The sequence below is a fragment of the Ovis canadensis genome, chromosome 13 (assembly GCF_042477335.2).
Source record: "Ovis canadensis isolate MfBH-ARS-UI-01 breed Bighorn chromosome 13, ARS-UI_OviCan_v2, whole genome shotgun sequence".
NCBI classification, from domain to species: domain Eukaryota; kingdom Metazoa; phylum Chordata; class Mammalia; order Artiodactyla; family Bovidae; genus Ovis; species Ovis canadensis.
In genome coordinates, this window is record NC_091257.1 from 91,163,755 (window position 1) to 91,181,610 (window position 17,856).

General features: G+C 44.0%; 1 protein-coding gene across 41 annotated transcripts in view; it reads right to left on the reverse strand.

The window, feature by feature from the left end:
* Window positions 1-17,856, reverse strand: part of ZMYND8 (zinc finger MYND-type containing 8) — a 124,425-nt gene that overhangs the window by 42,682 nt on the left and 63,887 nt on the right. For all 41 annotated transcript variants that reach the window (XM_069548737.1, XM_069548735.1, XM_069548722.1 and 38 more), the window contains one exon: window positions 15,248-15,729. In XM_069548737.1, the coding sequence (XP_069404838.1) occupies window positions 15,248-15,729 (482 nt within the window). The remainder of the gene's footprint in view (window positions 1-15,247; window positions 15,730-17,856) is intronic.

Here is a 17,856-nt window from a genome sequence, read left to right on the forward strand (position 1 = left end):
GAACTAAAATGAACTGGAATGGGTGAATTTAACTCAGATGACCATTATATCTACTACTATGGGCAGGAATCCCTTAGAAGAAATGGAATAGCCATCATGGTCAACAAAAGAGTCCGAAATGCAGTACTTGGATGCAATCTCAAAAATGACAGAATGATCTCTGTTCGTTTCCAAGGCAAACCATTCAGTATCACAGTAATCCAAGTCTATGCGCCAACCAGTAACGCTGAATAAGCTGAAGTTGAATGGTCCTATGAAGACCTACAAGACCTTTTAGAACTAACACCCCCAAAAGATGTCCTTTTGATTATAGGGGACTGGAATGCAAAAGTAGGAAGTCAAGAAACACCTGGAGTAACAGGCAAATTTGGCCTTGGAATACGGATTGAAGCAGGGCAAAGACTAATAGAGTTTTGCCAAGAAAATGCACTGGTCATAGCAAACACCCTCTTCCAACAACACAAGAGAAGACTCTACACATGGACATCACCAGATGGTCAACACCGAAATCAGACTGATTATATCCCTTGCAGCCAAAGATGGAGAAGCTCTATACAGTCAGCAAAAACAAGACCAGGAGCTGACTGTGGCTCAGATCATGAACTCCTTATTGCCAAATTCAGACTGAAATTGAAGAAAGTAGGGAAAACCAGTAGACCATTCAGGTATGACCTAAATCAAATCCCTTATGATTATACAGTGGAAGTGAGAAATAGATTTAAGGGACTAGATCCGATAGAGTGCCTGATGAACTATGGATGGAGGTTCATGACACTGCACATGAGACAGGGATCAAGACCATCCCCATGTAAAAGAAATGCAAAAAAGCAAAATGGAAATGCAAAAAAGCAAAATGGCTGTCTGGGGAGTCCTTACAAATAGCCGGGAAAAGAAAAGAAGCAAAAAGCAAAGGAGAAAAGGAAAGATATAAGCATCTGAATGCAGAATTCCAAAGAATAGCAAGGAGAGATAAGAAAGCCTTCCTCAGTGATCAGTGCAAAGAAATAGAGGAAAACAACAGAATGGGAAAGACTAGAGCTCTCTTCAAGAAAATCAGAGATACCAAGGGAACATTTCATGCAAAGATGGGCTCGATAAAGGACAGGAATGGTATGAACCTAACAGAAGCAGAAGATATAAAGAAGACATGGCAAGAATACACAGAAGAACTGTACGAAAAAGAGCTTCACGACCAAGATAATCACAATGGTGTGATCACTCACCTAGAGCCAGACATCCTGGAATGTGAAGTCAAGGGGGCCTTAGAAAGCATCACTACGAACAAAGCTAGTGGAGGTGATGGAATTCCAGTGGAGCTATTTCAAATCCTGAAAGATGATGCTGTGAAAGTGCTGCACTCAATATGCCAGCAAATATGAAAAACTCAGCAGTGACCACAGGACTGGAAAAGGTCAGGTTTCATTCCAATCCCAAAGAAAGGCAATGCCAAAGAATGCTCAAAGTACCGCACAATTGCACTCATCTCACATGCTAATAAAGTAATGCTCAAAATTCTCTAAGCCAGGCTTCAGCAATACGTGAACTGTGAACTTCCAGATGTTCAAGCTGGTTTCAGAAAAGGCAGAGGAACCAGAGACCAAATTGCCAACATCCGCTGGATCATGGAAAAAGCAAGACAGTTCCAGAAAAACATCTATTTCTGCTTTATCGACTATGCCAAAGCCTTTGACTGTGTGGATCACAATAAATTGTGGAAAATTCTTCAAGAGATGGGAATACCAGACCACCTGACCTGCCTCTTGAGAAACCTATATGCAGGTCAGGAAGCAATAGTTAGAACTGGACATGGAACAACAAGCTGGTTCCAAATAGGAAAAGGAGTACGTCAAGGCTGTCTATTGTCACCCTGCTTATTTAACTTATATGCAGAGTACATCATGAGAAACGCTGGGCTGGAAGAAGCACAAGCTGGAATCAAGATTGCCAGGAGAAATATCAATAACCTCAGATATGCAGATGACACCACCCTTATGGCAGAAAGTGAAGAGGAACTAAAAAGGCTCTTGATGAAAGTGAAAGTGGAGAGTGAAAAAGTTGGCTTAAAGCTCAACATTCAGAAAACGAAGATCATGGCATCTGGTCCATTCACTTCATGGGAAATAGATGGGGAAACAGTGGAAACAGTTTCAGACTTTATTTTTTTCAGCTCCAAAATCACTGCAGATGGTGACTGCAAGCCATGAAATTAAAAGACACTTACTCCTTGGAAGGAAAGTTATGACCAGTCTGGACAGCATATTCAAAAGCAGAGACCAAAGGTCCGTGTAGTAAAGGGACTGGTTTTTCCGGTGGTCATGTATGGAAGAGAGAGTTGGACTGTGAAGAAAGCTGAGCGCCAAAGAATTCATGCTTTTGAACTGTGGTGTTGGAGAAGACTCTTGAGAGTCCCTTGGACTGCAAGGAGATCCAACCAGTCCATTCTAAAGGAGATCAGCCCTGGGATTTCTTTGGAAGGAATGATGCTAAAGCTGAAACTCCAGTACTTTGGCCACCTCATGAGAAGAGTTGACTCACTGGAAAAGACTCTGATGCTGAGAGGGATTGGGGGCAGGAGGAGAAGGGGATGACAGGGGATGAGATGGCTGGATGGCATCACTGACTCAATGGACATGAGTCTGAGTGAACTCCGGGGGTTGGTGAGGGACAGGGAGGCCTGGCGTACTGCGATTCATGGGGTCGCAAAGAGTCAGACTCGACTGAGCGACTGAACTGAACTGATTAGTATCATATTATTTCCCCATTATTTCCCCATTAACCTCCAGGGTTTTGTTTCAATCATCTAACCTGTGATTCTCAGCCAGGAGTGACTCTGCCCTCCAAGGAGCAGTGGGCAATGTCTATAAACATTTTTGTTTGTCACAGCTGGGGAGGGGGGTGCTCTGGAGTCTAATAGGTAGAGACCAGGGATGCTGCTAAACATCCTGTGATGCATAGCACAGTACACCCCCTCAGAACAAATAATTATCTTTGGCCTCAAATGTTAACAGTGCTAAGGTTGATAAATCCATACAGGAATGAAGGAGGTGTGTCTCCAGGAAACCTTCACCTCATTTGCAAGTAAGGTGAGGATGCCGGAATGAGATAAGTAAATACATGCCAACTGGTGCTTAGCAAGTGCTCAATAAACATTTGACATTATCTTGAGATTTTTAAGTTGTTTAAAAATATAATCAGTTTTACTGGAAGGATTAAATGCCCTGCCCCAGCACCTGACTGACAACATCCTCTCCAATAATGACCCTGATTCCCACTTGTTCTCTAACTGCAGGCACTTGAACAAGCAGAAATGCTTATCACACAAAGAAGTAAGAATAAAGAAGTGAAGTGAAGTGAAGTCGCTCAGTCGGGTCCAACTCTTTGCGACCCCATGGACTGTAGCTTATCAGGCTCCTCCCTCCATGGGATTCTCCAGGCAAGAGTACTGGAGTGGGTTGCCATTTTCTTCTCCAGGGGATCTTCCCAACCCAGGGATTGAACCCAGGTCTCCCGTATTCCAGGCAGACGCTTTAACCTCTGAGCTACCAGGGAAGCCCCAGGAATAAAGAAAGATAAAGGCATTTCAAAAGATGTAAGTAGTACCAACAAAATCTTCAGCATTAGGACTTTTAAATTATGATTATTCATTCATGTACGTCCTTTTTCCAAAAGAGATGAGCAGTGGCTGAAAACCAAGGAAGTGTGTTCCCTCCACAAGGACTAAAGTCAGAGCCTTTTTAGTTGTGCTCCCTTAAGTAAGCAAGGGAGCTGTGAGGTCTCTAGAGAGGGTCTTACACTCTAGAAGTTCTGCTTCTGGCTACAGGCAACTCCGACAAGGAACTCTAACCCCACAGGGTAGCAGGAACCAAAAGCCTACAGAAGTGTGGGGTCACACAGAGAACTCAAGCAAGTAGAGTCCGTATTTCCCTTCTTAACAGATCAAGTTACAAAAGTAAGTAGCAACAGCCGGCAGGCGGTCTAGCAGAGCGACTAAGGGCCTGCTGCAGGGAATTTACCAAGAACACAGGGAGAGTCATTAGTTTATAATTGTGTGTGTGTGTGTATGTGTATATATATATATTCATGGAGTTAAAAAATAGTAATTGGAAAAATGAGCCTTTAATTTCACAAAGTTTCCTTTGTTAATAAAACTTAAGTATTGAAGGTTTAAGAAACATGTCTAAACCATGCCTCACCCAACCTTCAGCAAGGCCTCTGCACACCACTTCGAAAACATAGCCCTATCTTCCCACTTATCTCCACTCCCATCTCCAGGGCTATCACCCTAGTCCGTGAATTCTGAACAGGGGCAATGTGGGCCCCCAAAATAGATTTTAGGGCCTGAAAAAAATTCTTACTCTTTATATATATAAAGCCCATTCACAGTATGTAATGGGACATATAATACTTTCAAATTTCATGAGGGTCCACTCTTAGATATAGAGCCTAAAGAACTGAAGACTTGCACTCAAACAATGCCTCAAGGCAGCCCTATTCAGCCCAAAGATGGAAACAACGCAAACATCCATCAACAGACAAGCCATGGTGCAAAAGAATGAGGTTCGGATGCGCACTGCAATGTGGGTGAAAACATCACATGAAGTGAAAGAAGCCAGACACAAAGGTCACGTTTTACAGGATTTCACTAAAATGAAATATCCGGAATGGGCACATTCATACAGATAGAATGCAGCCTGGTGGCTGGTGGGGCTGGGCTGAGAGAAGGATGGGGCGGGGGAGGCGGAGGGATGAGGAGGGGTGGCTTGGTAGATACAGGATTTGATTCTGCAGTGACAGAAAAGTTTTGGATGGAGGTAACAGCGGTGAGTGCACACTATCAGTGTTGTGACTGCAAGAAATACCGCTGAACTGTTGGCTTTGAAATGATCAATCTTCTGTTATGTGATTCTCACCTCCACTTAGAAAATTCACGGGAGGACAATTAGGAAGAAAGTGTCAAAAAAGGCTCCTTAGGGGGTGATAATCAATGGGGAGAAAAAAAAAAGGTTGGGAAACACTGCCCTTACCTACCATTTCCACAGAGACCCTGTAAAAGCTTCCCACTACTGGTCTCCCAACTGCCTGCCACAGCACCCCTCTCCCAGGGCACCTCCACCTAGCAGCTGTGAGGCACCTAAAACAAGGAAAGGGATGTCCTGCGGGCCAGCATAAAAGCCAAGGACCTTTCCTCGGCTCTTTCTGGAACCTCCAACCATGTGGCCTTTTGTGCTTAGCCCTTCCAGATCAAGTCTGCTCCTACCTCAAACCTTTCCACTTGGAATTTCCCAGGAAAGACACCCTTCCCCCTACCCACCACTCCCACTCAAATCATACTGACTGGCAGTCTTCTACATTTGGGTCCAACACCACCTCCTTGAAGCCCTCCCTGCTGGCCCCACCTAAGGTGGCCCCAGCGTCCCTTCTGCCTTGAGAATACCAGCTCTACAAGTGCAGGCTCCTTGCCGGCCTCTGACACTGCCAGGCACCTGAGATGCCAGAATAAGTCGATACGTGAGATGATTAATTGAAGAATCAGGCCTCCATTTCTCTTCTCGTGACTGGTCACAATAAGCAATAACGAAATGATAATGGCAAGCAAAATGAAACCTCTCTCATACACAGGTGCCAAGGTATACCACCTCCTCCACCTCCTCGATATTCCGCAGCTGATATTCCGCAGCTACTGAAGGCATTCTGAGTGATTAAGCATCCAAGGGAGAAACATGGATAAGCAGCCCACAGAAAAAAATACAAAAGCTCAAGAAGCTCATTTAGAGAGAAACTTGAGTTGGATATAAATAAACGTAAACTCAGCTAAAGAGGCACAGAGATAAATAGATACAGTCTGTCTATTTATAGGCTCTATCCTACAGCCTTTCCATCTGCATGGTACACTTGTTACAAAAAATAACACCTCCGGCCTTCCCTGGTGGTCCAGGGATTCTGTGTTCCCAATGCAAGGGGCCTGGGTTTGATCGCTGGTCAGCCTACTAGACCCACATGCCTCAACTAAGAGTTCCCATATGGCAATTAAAAAAAAAATCCCGCATGCCACAACAAAGACTGAAGGTCTAGCGTGCTGCAGCTAAAACCTGATGCAGTCAAATAAATTAATTTTTTTTAAAAATAAAAATGAAACATACAGGGCATCCAGGGAATTCCCTGGCAGTCCAGTGGTGAAGACTCTGCATTTTCATTGCCAAGTGCCTGGGTTGGACCACAAGTCACACAGTACAGCCAAAAAAGAAAAAGTGTGGAAAAAAGAGAGATAAAATCAACTGTACACAAATGCCCCCATATGTGTAAATACTTTCCAAAAGCAGTCCTACATCCTTAAATGAATGCATACTTTTTTTTTCCTATCAGCACATTCTATAGCCATAGAAACTTTGGAGAAAAACTGGAGCCCAGAATTCAAGGATTACAATTTAAAAAAAACCCTTTAGTTTTTTCTTATATACCTTTCCCACCTGCTCTAATATTGCCTGGGTTTCATTCTGTTTTAATTCTAACCATGTGCGTTTAGTTGTTTCATCACTTAAAAAAAAAAGTCAACTAGAGGCATTTAGATTATGGACCATTTTGCTCTTTTTAAAATGCTTTTACTATGCTTTGTTGGTGGCGGAAGCATTAAAACGGGTGTAAAAATTTATTTATTAATATAAAAAATGTAAGGAAGTGAGAGGAATTCTGTATGATGCCAGTAACATTCAACAGATATCTTCTTGAAGACTTTTATTCATGACCATCTAGAGAAACATGTAAAATACTAAGCTGGCCAAAACATCTTCAGCACTGGGGGTTAGAAAGTGAGAAAGGACTCTCTCTCTCCCTCTCTCTCTGTATATATTTATATATAGTTGACATAAAGAAAACAAGTTGATGTATCTGTTTAAAACATCTGCATTCATATGATTTCATAAAATCTACCTACTGTTGATAATGAGAAGTGTTGCTAATGTTCAGTCACTAAGTCGTGTCCAACTCTTTTCAACCCCATGGACTGTAGCCCTCCAGAGTCCTCTGTCCACGGGATTTCCCAGGCAAAGGATACTGGAGTGGGTTGCCATTTCCTTCTCCAGGGGATCTTCCTGACCCAGGGATCAAACCTGTGTCTCCTGCATTGGCAGGCAGATTCTTTACCACTGATCCACCAGAGAAGCCCAATAATAAGTGCATGCAAATAAAATGATGTCAAAGACACAATGCCAAATTGAGAGAAGGAAAAAGTTCAGTATGATGCCATTCTATCACACACACAAAAATAATTTTTATTATTGTCATCATCAACGTGATTATACATATTAAAAATCTGAAGGACCACCCAATTCTTAGTAGCTGTCACCTCTCAGGATGGAATAATGGACAATTTATTCTACAATGTTAAAATTTCAAAGGAATATTTTATATTCAGGGGAAATGAAGAAATATAAATATTGAAGAGATTCAAACCTGAAAGCTAAGCAAAGTTTTACTGGTGCTGAAAATCAAAAGCATGGTACCTAAATCTATGATTCCCGATGAGGACTGGAGATGACCACGCCCCTCCCACAGGGGATGTGTGACAATGTCTGGAGAGGTTCTGACCATAGCAGAGGTGTAGACTGGCATCAAATGGGTGGAGGTCAGGGATGCTGCAGGGCACAGGACAGCCCCACCACACAGAACCATCTGGCCCAAAATGTCAGTAGTGCTGGGGTTGAGAAACCCTGTTTTAAATCACTCTAGACATTTTCAAAAGCAGAAAGACATTTGGAAATGCTCGTTTCAATTATGCCTTCAAATGGATGCCAGTCCTTTTATAAAGCCATAAATCTTGCCCAAAGGAAGACCTAATTGCCTTTGAAGTCACAAATAATTTAATCAGATAATCTACTTTGATGTACAATTCACGAGTGCCGGCTAAAACACATCATTTATTATCTACATTCACAAAACCCCCAGCCTGTGCTAAGTGCCCTTTTGACTACATGAAATACAAGCTGTAGAATTAAATTAGAAAAAAGGGGCCCTTTCCTCCCACGCACCCCAGCACTCTGGGTGGTGTAGCCGGTGGAGGAGTTATGATTCATGCTTCAGCTCCTCTACTTACAGAACTTTGGAAGCAACCTATACATTCAAAGGGCTGCTGGCATCTTGCACCACTCTTGGTGGCTTGTACAAAGGACCTACATAGCACAGAATCACTGGGTGATCCAGTACAGGACAGAAATGCTGTTCTGAATGGTTATTGAGTAACACGGAAAAGTGGTCAGAACACAGTTTTATTTTCCTCAGTTCAGCTTCAGTCACTCTGTCGTGCCCCACTCTTTGGGACCCCGTGGGCTGTGGCTCACCAGGCCCCTCTGTCCATTGAATTCCCCAGGCAAGAATACCAGAGTGGGCAGCCATTCCCTTCTCCAAGGGATCTTTCCAACCCAAGGATAGAACTAGGGTCTCCCACATTGCAGGCAGATTCTTTACCATCTGAGCCACCAGGGAAGCCCATTCAGAATCCAAGGTTAAACAGGTCTACACTAAAGAGGTGGTCCACGAAGCACTTAGTTCACCGGTGCATTTGACGCAGCCTACAGTTTTTTTCACTTGTCTTGGTTTCTAAGATCCCACAGCATGTGCGATCTTAGGATCCCAGCAAGGACTGAACCATGCCCCCTGTGCTGGGACAGCAGAGTCTTAAATCATTAGACAACCAGGGAAGTCCCTCTGAGCTATTTTTTAAAATTGGAGATAACGTGTTAGAGCTGGGGTAGTCTGCATTTTAAAAAATATTTGGGATTTCTCTTGAACAACACAGAAACGTGGCAACACTGAGCCAACCTTCCCACTTGGCTAGAACCAGCAAGGGGAGAGGGCCACCAGTGACTTTAAAAAAGCACAGGTCTCTAGCTCAGCACACACATACAGGAAGAGTCAGTACTGCTTTGAGAAGCATTATAGACACAGCACCCATGAGTGGTTAAATGGTCATGAAGACAAGCAGATTTCTGCTTCAGTTCAGTCCCTATCGCTTCCAATCCTTGCTTATTTCTGTATCTGCCTGATCCCTCAAAGTACTTGAGTTTTCAACTTGGCATATGATTGTGCCAACTAACATAGGAAAAAAGCTCAGGACGGGGAATTCTCTGCAAGTCCAGTGCTTAGGACTCCTCATGTTCACTGCCAAGGTTCAATCCCTGGTCGAGGAACTAGCATCCAGCATGCTGTGTGGTGCAGCCAAAAAAGAAAAAGTTCAGGAAACAATCTCTAAGGGCTGACTGTGGAAGGTGGGATTATCCCTGACTTTAGTTTTTGCAACTAACCATTGCTTTATGACAAATAGGTATTGATTTCACAGGGCAAAGTGTATACGAAACCATCTTCCTTTCTCCCTGGAGTAACCCATGTGGAGCTGCAAGACCAAAGAACCACCATTAGCCCAGAGGCTGGTGAAAGCCAGCCCCAGGATTCTTACTCTGTATGTGTGAAGTCGCTCAGTCGTGTCCGACTCTTTGCGACCCCGTGGACTGTAGCCTACCAGGCTCCTCCCTCCGTGGGATTCTCCAGGCAAGAGTACTGGAGTGGGTTGCCATTTCCTTCTCCAGGGGATCTTCCCAACCCAGGGATCGAACACAGGTCTCCAGCATTCCAGGCAAATGCTTTAACCTCTGAGCCACCAGGGATTCTTACTTTAATACATATTAATTGTAGTTTTCTATGTATAATTTCAATATGCATATAAAATGCAACAGGATCCTGCAAGCAAAATACTGGCAAGGCATCAATTCTGGCCAGGAGGTCTAGAGAGAGGAAGCAGACAAAGCACGGAGAATATAAACTACTCTGACCCGTAACATGACAAGATTCCAGGAGTGAACAGCTTCTGGCTGACCGAAGTGCTCCTCGAAGACTAAAACCAGCCCTGAGGATTACAGACACATGATTCTGAGCTCCTCAATGCCCTAAACAAAAGGAGGTTTCTAAACTCTCGTGAAATTTTTATCTAATAACTTATTTCAATGTGTACGTTTATGCTGCACACTATAAATTTTTCCCTGCTGAAACGAGTAAGGTTTTGCAATCCTATGACAGGCTACTATTTTAATACAATCTTAGATAAAACACAGTCTTGTCTCAGTTATATTCTCAACGATTGTGGGGGCATTTCAACAAATATCCATGTCTTCTTCCACTACATGCTATTATCACTGCCAACAGCAGAGGGCAGTGGCATGCAGGGCAAAGAAAGCCAGTCTCAGAATCTGGCTGTGGAACTCCCTCATTCTCAGAGACCTCAATTTGCCTTCTGTAAGAGAAGGAGAGTGACTCAGAGTTTCTCTTAGTCTGTACCACAAATTGGCAAACCAACCCATGTTGCCTGCAAGCTAAGAAGGGTGCTGTTCTTCTTGTTTCATCACTAAGTCGTGTCCAACTCTTTTTTTGACCCCATGAACTGCAGCTCGCCAGGCTCCTCTGTCCATGGGATTTCCCAGGCAGGAATACTGGAGTGGGTTGACATTTCCTTCTCCAGGGGATCTGCCCCACCTGGAATTGAACTTGCATCTCCTGCAATGCAGGCAGATTCATTACTGCTGAGTCACTTGGGAAGCCAAGAAGGGTATTTACCATTTTTAAGTGGTTTAGGGGAGAAAAAAAGGAGTCACAGCTCCTGAAAAGGTAACAATCATATGGAATTCAAATTTCAGCATCACAGTCACATACTTACTGCCTATGGCTATTTTAGTAACACAAACAAGGTGTTGAGTAATTGCAGAGTTGACAAGAGACCTACAAAGCCTAAAATATTTACCATCTGGCTCCAGAAAGGGGACAGTTTCTAAGACTAAAAAGATTTTTAATAAATACCTTCTCTTCCTACACTACTCATTGGCTGCCTAACTAATGATCAGCAAAATAACCCAGACACATACTAGCAAGCAGATTATGTTTCAGAAACAGATTTTAAATTCTACTGAAATGGGGCATCTGCTAACTCACCACCTCAAAAGTCACTCAAATAATGAGGAACTTCGTCAGGAATTCTGGCATCATTTCAACCTCTGCCCTCTCGAGGGATGAGAGAAGTTTAATTAAACCCACGATATGTGTTCCTCATACTCCTCTGAACTGTGTTTCCTGAAATATGGTGTAGAAACATCCACAGTGGTTCACGGACCAACATGTTTTACTGTACAAGCTATGTGCTAATTTCATGTACTTAAGGGGGAAAAAAAAAGCAAGCAATTTAAACACATGAGCTTGTGTATTTTATTTAGCTTCACATGAAGCTAAATTGTGGGTCTAACATATAAGAATGTAATAAAACAGGTGGTATGCACATTATAGCAAAAAAAAAAAAAATCATGGTGATGAAAAGTTCAGTTCAGTTCAGTCGCTCAGTCATGTCCAACTCTGCGACCCCATGAATCGCAGCATGCCAGGCCTCCCTGTCCATCACCAACTTCCGGAGTTCACCCAAACTCATGTGCATCGAGTCGGAGATGCCATCCAACCATCTCATCCTCTGTCGTCCCCTTCTCCTCCTGCCCCCAATCCCTCCCAGCATCAGGGTCTTTTCCAATGAGTCAACTCTTCGAATGAGGTGGCCAAAGTATTGGAGTTTCAGCCTCAGCATCAGTCCTTCCAATGAACACCCAGGACTGGTCTCCTTTAGGATGGACTGTTCGGATCTCCTTGCAGTCCAAGGGACTCTCAAGAGTCTTCTCCAACACCACAGTTCAAAAACATCAAGATGGACAGAGGTACGTGACATTGTACAGGAGACAGGAATCAAGACCATCCCCATGGAAAAGAAATGCAAAAAAGCAAAATGGCTGTCTGAGGAGGCCTTACAAATAGCTGGGAAAAGAAGAGAAGCAAAAAGCAAAGGAGAAAAGGAAAGATATACCCATTTGAATGCAGAGTATCAAAGAATAGCAAAGAGAGATAAGAAAGCCTTCCTTAGTGATCAGTGCAAAGAAATAGAGGGAAACAATAGAATGGGAAAGACTAGATAGAGATCTCTTCAAGAAAATTAGAGATACCAACGGAACATTTCATGCAAAGATGGGCTCAATAAAGGACAGAAATGGTATGGACCTAACAGAAGCAGAAGATATTAAGAAGAGGTGGCAAGAATACACAGAAGAACTATACAAAAAAGAGCTTCACGACCAAGATAATCACAATGGTGTGATCACTCACCTAGAGCCAGACATCCTGGAATGTGAAGTCAAGGGGGCCTTAGAAAGCATCACTATGAACAAAGCTAGTGGAGATGATGGAATTCCAGTGGAGCTATTTCAAATCCTGAAAGATGATGCTGTGAAAGTGCTACACTCAATATGCCAACAAATGTGGAAAACTCAGCAGTAGCCACAGGACTAGAAAAGGTCAGTTTTCATTCCAATCCCAAAGAAAGGCAATGCCAAAGAATGCTCAAACTACTGCACAATTGCACTCATCTCACATGCTAGTTGAAGTAATGCTCAAAATTCTCCAAGCCAGGCTTCAGCAATACGTGAACCGTGAACCTCCAGATGTTCAAGCTGGTTTTAGAAAAGGCAGAGGAACCAGAGATCAAATTGCCAACATCTGCTGGATCATGGAAAAAGGAAGAGAGTTCCAGAAAAACATCTATTTCTGCTTTATTAACTATGCCAAAGCCTTTGACTATGTGGATCACAATAAACTAGAAAATTCTGAAAGAGATCAGAATATCAGACCACCTGACCTGCCCCTTGAGAAACCTATATGCAGGTCAGGAAGCAATAGTTAGAACTGGACATGGATCAACAGGCTGGTTTCCAAATAGGAAAAGGAGTACGTCAAGGCTATATATTGTCACCCTGCTTATTTAACTTATATGCAGAGCACATCATGAGAAACGCTGGACTGGAAGAAACACAAGCTGGAATCAAGATTGCCAGGAGAAATATCAATAACCTCAGATATAAAAAGTTCAGGCAACAGTAATTCATGAGATTGCTGCCCATTAAAATACTTTCTCAAGCAGCAGGATTTTAATAGGAACTCAGAGGCTGAGGAGATTGTGTGATTATACACCATATGTTGTTAACTTGGCTTAAATGAAATCATGTCATGGAATAAAAGGAAGCCTTTAAGGACTCTGGTCAGAAACAAGGGGGCAAAGGCCAAGTTTTTTTTCTGAAGCTATGTCAACAGAAATTATGTCATCCCAGAACAAAGCTCCTAAATTCAACCTTGAATCCGTCAACCACGTGGCTGGATCAGAACTGAAGAAGAGACTGCAGCCTTCACTCTGAAGAATCAAAAGCTGTTGGTGATTAACTCTGTTCCACCTAGAGCCATTCAGAGAGCAGCTATAAGCAGTACTTGAAAATGAGCAGCCACCCAGAAAGAAGCCACAGCGTGAACCAAAATGAGTGGAAATCTTTTGAATTCACCATTGACTAAGGCTTCATCATTTATCTTCTGGGGATATTGATGTTCTCTTAACTGATGCCTGCTTCTCTTTTTTTTTTTTTTTGCGGCGGGGGAGGGGGGTGCCGTGCAGCTTGTGGAATCTTAGTTCCCCAACAAGGGACTGAACCCAGGCCCCAGCAGTGAGACCTTGCAGTCCTGGACCACCAGGAAATCCCCAATGCCTGCTCCCTAAAGAGTTCTATGTGAAGGAAAGAAGGGAAAGAGTTAAGGAGGGAGGTAGGGAGAGGGGGTAGGGAAAGGCTATCCAAGGGTAATGCTCTGGCCAGAAGTCTAAATACTGGTGGTCCAACCTGTGGATGTGCTATATTCATTCTGGCAAATACCTTAACACAGTTTGAGCTGAACTTTCATTACTGGAGAATCTACATAAAAAGGCAGATTCTGCATTTCTCTATAAGAACGTTAAAACGTGGAAACCCTAAGTCCACATTTCTGGGCAGCAACCATGGGCTGAAACCCTTGAGAATGGGGCATGTGCCCTGAGGTTCACTGATAGTCTCCTCAGCCCAGAGCCTGCAGGCTGCCTGCGTTCATCATCACGTTTATGTAAAGCTTTTTTTTTTTAGCTATGCCTCTCAAAGAAAAGCGAGCAAACAGTAAAGGCCATGTTTCAAGAAAAATGACAGTAAACCCATTTCCTTGAGGAAACCATAAAGTTCTCACAGGTTTTATTTTTTTTAATATTTATTTATTTAGCTGCACCAGGTCTCAGTTGCGGCGTTTGGGATCTAGTTCCCTGACCAGGGATCAAACCTGGGTCCCCTGCATTGGGAGCTCAGAGTCCCAGCCACTGGACCACCTGGGAAGCCCCCTCATAGGTTTTTAACATGCAACTGAATTATGTCTAGATAAAAAAGAATTCAATTTAAGTCATCCTTGCTTTTGTTATACTCAGCCAGCACCCCTCCTTTGCAACACCTCTCCGGATCCGTATCAGCATGGGATGAGTGACTACCAGACTAAATAACAGAGCAGCCAACATTTTTGTAGCACTTATTATCTTAGGTACTATCTAAACCCCTTATGTGTATCGGTTCATTAATCCTCACAAGAAACACTGAGGCAGGGCCTATCATCATGGCTGTGTTACACGAGGGGAAACCAAGGCATGGGAGGGTCAGGCGCCTTGCCTAAAGCCACAGAGCTAGTAAATGACAGAGATGGGACCTGATCTGAGACCAGCACCCTCCTCCTCCACCTCTGCTTCAGCAGCCAGGCTGCAAGATGCAACGTGACTGGTAGACTGAGCAGGGCGCGGGGAGGAGTGGGCTGGGACCATTCAAGAAGTGGGAGCACTCTGCTCTCTCTGGGGAGAGAAGATTCTTGTTTCCCTTACATGTTTCTCTAATATTTGAGCCTTCAGTAATGCGAGTATCTGGTTTTGATCGAAAAATACTGTTTCCATTCAAATGAAATTCTTGAGAAAGAAAAAAAACGATTGCAGGAAGTTGTGATTCATCTCCAAGGCATTTGAACTGAACTCTGAAGGATTTCTGGCCACCTCTGCCCACTTCTAGGAATGACCTCCAGCTGGCCTTTGGGGAACGTTTTTCTCATTTGTGGGGCCATGCTGCAGTCCACGGGGTCGCAAAGAGGCAGACACGACGTAGCGACTGAACGACGCCAGCAAGAATCCCAGTGGGTTTACTCACTTAGAGTTGAAAATCGGCTCCACTGGGATGAGATCCCCCCACCCAGCTCCCTCTGACTGTGATGCTCACCAGGTAGGCAGGGCCAGACAGGTGTCCCCCAGATGAGAACCCCTGTGTCGCAGGGACCCCCTGCACCCTCTCTCCCCGGGGCTGACCTGTGCTCTTGTCCAGGAAGTCCATGGACTCTTCACTGGCGCTGAAGTGGCTGGACGTGGCCTTCTTCTCAGCGTCCTGCTCCACATCAGAGCCCGTGTGCACGGAGGAGTTTGTACTCATGGGGGAGCGAGGCATGTCGGACAAGGAGATCCTGCGGCCTGCGCCGCCGCTCAGCATCGGCTTGCTCATCAGGATCTTGGGCGATGCCGTCATGTCAAAGCTGAGCTTGACCTTCTCCTGCTTGTCCATCTTGGCGGCACCAGCACCGGGGTTGGAGGGGTCGAGCAGCATTTGGTACTGGCTGTTGGGCGTGTAGGGTGTCCTGAATGGAGAGTAATTAAAAACTCCGAACTTCCGGCGGATGTTCTCCACGTAAACCTCCATCTCTTGCATTGCACTGTTGAAGATGCTTTTAGTCTTTTTCACAGAAAAAGGAATTTCTTTAGACATGAGGTAGCAATTATTTATTGGAACCCAGGCCCTGGGAGCACAAAAGAGAAAGGGAGTTTAAATCAGCCTTGGTCGTTTCCAAGATTTTTAAATCTTTTTTTTTTTTTTTTTCAAATTTGATTGTGCAAGAACACTTAAGTTGAGATCTGCCCTCTTAACAAATGTACTCTCTTAACAAGTGTATCATACATTACTGCTGTGTCAACGGAAAAACAGCACAGCCTAAAAGTTGAGAATTATGTTTTATTTGGCAGACAAAATTGAGGACTTTAGCCCTGGACGCAGACTCTCAGATCACGCTGAGAGACTGCTCCAAAGAAGCAAGGGAGGAGTCAGGATACACAGGAGTTTTTTTGCAACAAAGACCAGGTAGCCAGAACTTCAAAAGATTCCTATTAAAGAAAAACCAGACAGCTTGTGTTAAGGAATTCAGCATTTTTCTCAGTCTAAGGAGATGCAACAGTCTGGGTTCACTGAAATCTTTCCTCTGACATGCACCTTAGCTATCTGGGGCTTTCTCAGCCTGAGTCCCCTCAGGGTGCACCGCTGGGGGGTGGCTGCAGCAGCTGAGCACTTGGCAGCTGGGTACCCATTTGTCTCCATCCTAAGCTCCCTCAGGGTTCATCATCTGGGTGTCTGTACTGGCTTGATGGCAGTACCGTCCTCTGTCTACTGATAGAGCAGGCAACATTTTTCAACAGCTAGCTGTAGGTATATGCCAGCTCTCTAAAGCTTATTCAGGCTGTTTAACTGAAACTTTCTATCTGTTAATCAGTAGTCACCCTTTTTCCCCAGTCCCCAGCCCCTGGCAACCACCACTCTACTCGGTGATTTTATGAACCTATCTCAGATACCTCCTACAATTGGAATCATGCAGTATTCGTGGAAAGGGCTTATTCCACGTTGCCCAAAGTCCTTCTGGTACAGCCGCGATGCTTCATCTTTCTTAAGGCAGAACAGTATCCACTGTGTGCAGAGACCACATTTACTCCATCCATTCATCTCTCGATGGCCACCTAGGTTGTTTCCAGAATGGTGTTTTTTTCTTTTTTTCCTTAACGCAAACCAAATTATCCTGGTGGAATTACCAAGATTCTTAAACACATATTCCATTTTTTAAAAATGACTTGGTTTGAATGGTTAATTAACAATCCACTTAACGGGTACGTTCTGTCACAAGGACGGAATGTGAACAAGACACTCAGCTACATTTTAAAAGGCTCAATAGCTTAGTCGGTTTAATCCATTAAAAAAATAATAAATTCCCTCTGCCTCTGCGTTGGTAGAGAGTAAGAAAACAGTCTGGATCCTAGACCACACCTCCAAGAAGATAATTATTGCCCAAATCTCACTCTCATGTACTCAGACATAAAGAGGTTTCTTTTCTCTTTTAAAACTGCGATTCTCCATGGGACTAGAAGGAAAGGTTAGAAAACCACAACCCTAAAAAGCGTTCTGAATGTGAGATAATTCACATGGATAAAAATGGGAAAACAGCCTATTAGCTTTGAGGTATGAGCTCTTCAACTCTTGATTCAGGCTAGTTCTGTCTTCCTACCATCAGCCCTCACATCCTAGTGTGCTCTGCAGAAATCCACTAGAACGTGAGCTGCTTTTCTGGAATCAGCCACCCAAGTGAAGGCAGGCAGGAGATGGAAACAAAACCACCATGCTCGGGGGAAGGCAAGAGTAGATATAAGAGCATTCGGGGTGTGCCTTTGTGATACCTCATGCCCCTAGCCTCAACCCAGCGTGTAGATGGGAATCTGGTAGGAATCAGCGTTTCCAAGGAGACCTCAGGGATTTCACAGGCCATAAACTCAAGTCAGGTACAAAGCCATGGGGAGCAACACTTAGTGGGGACAGTGGGTGGGAAACTCACACCCGGTCTAATGCAAGGACCCCCTACTCAGGTGCTATCAGAGTGCCTTGGGAATGTGGACCCAACACCAAGTCTTTCAAAATTTTAAAGTAGAAAATATAAACTTTCTATCTTCTCTTTTACCCAAATGTTAAGAGCATCTCCTTCCTATTTTTTAAGAGGAAACCACCAGGGAGAAACAAAGCCCGGCCATGGGGCAGAGTCCAGGGTACAGGCTGGCTACCCACAGCTCACAGCTCTTGGTGATGCTAGGTCACGATGCATATGAACACGGAA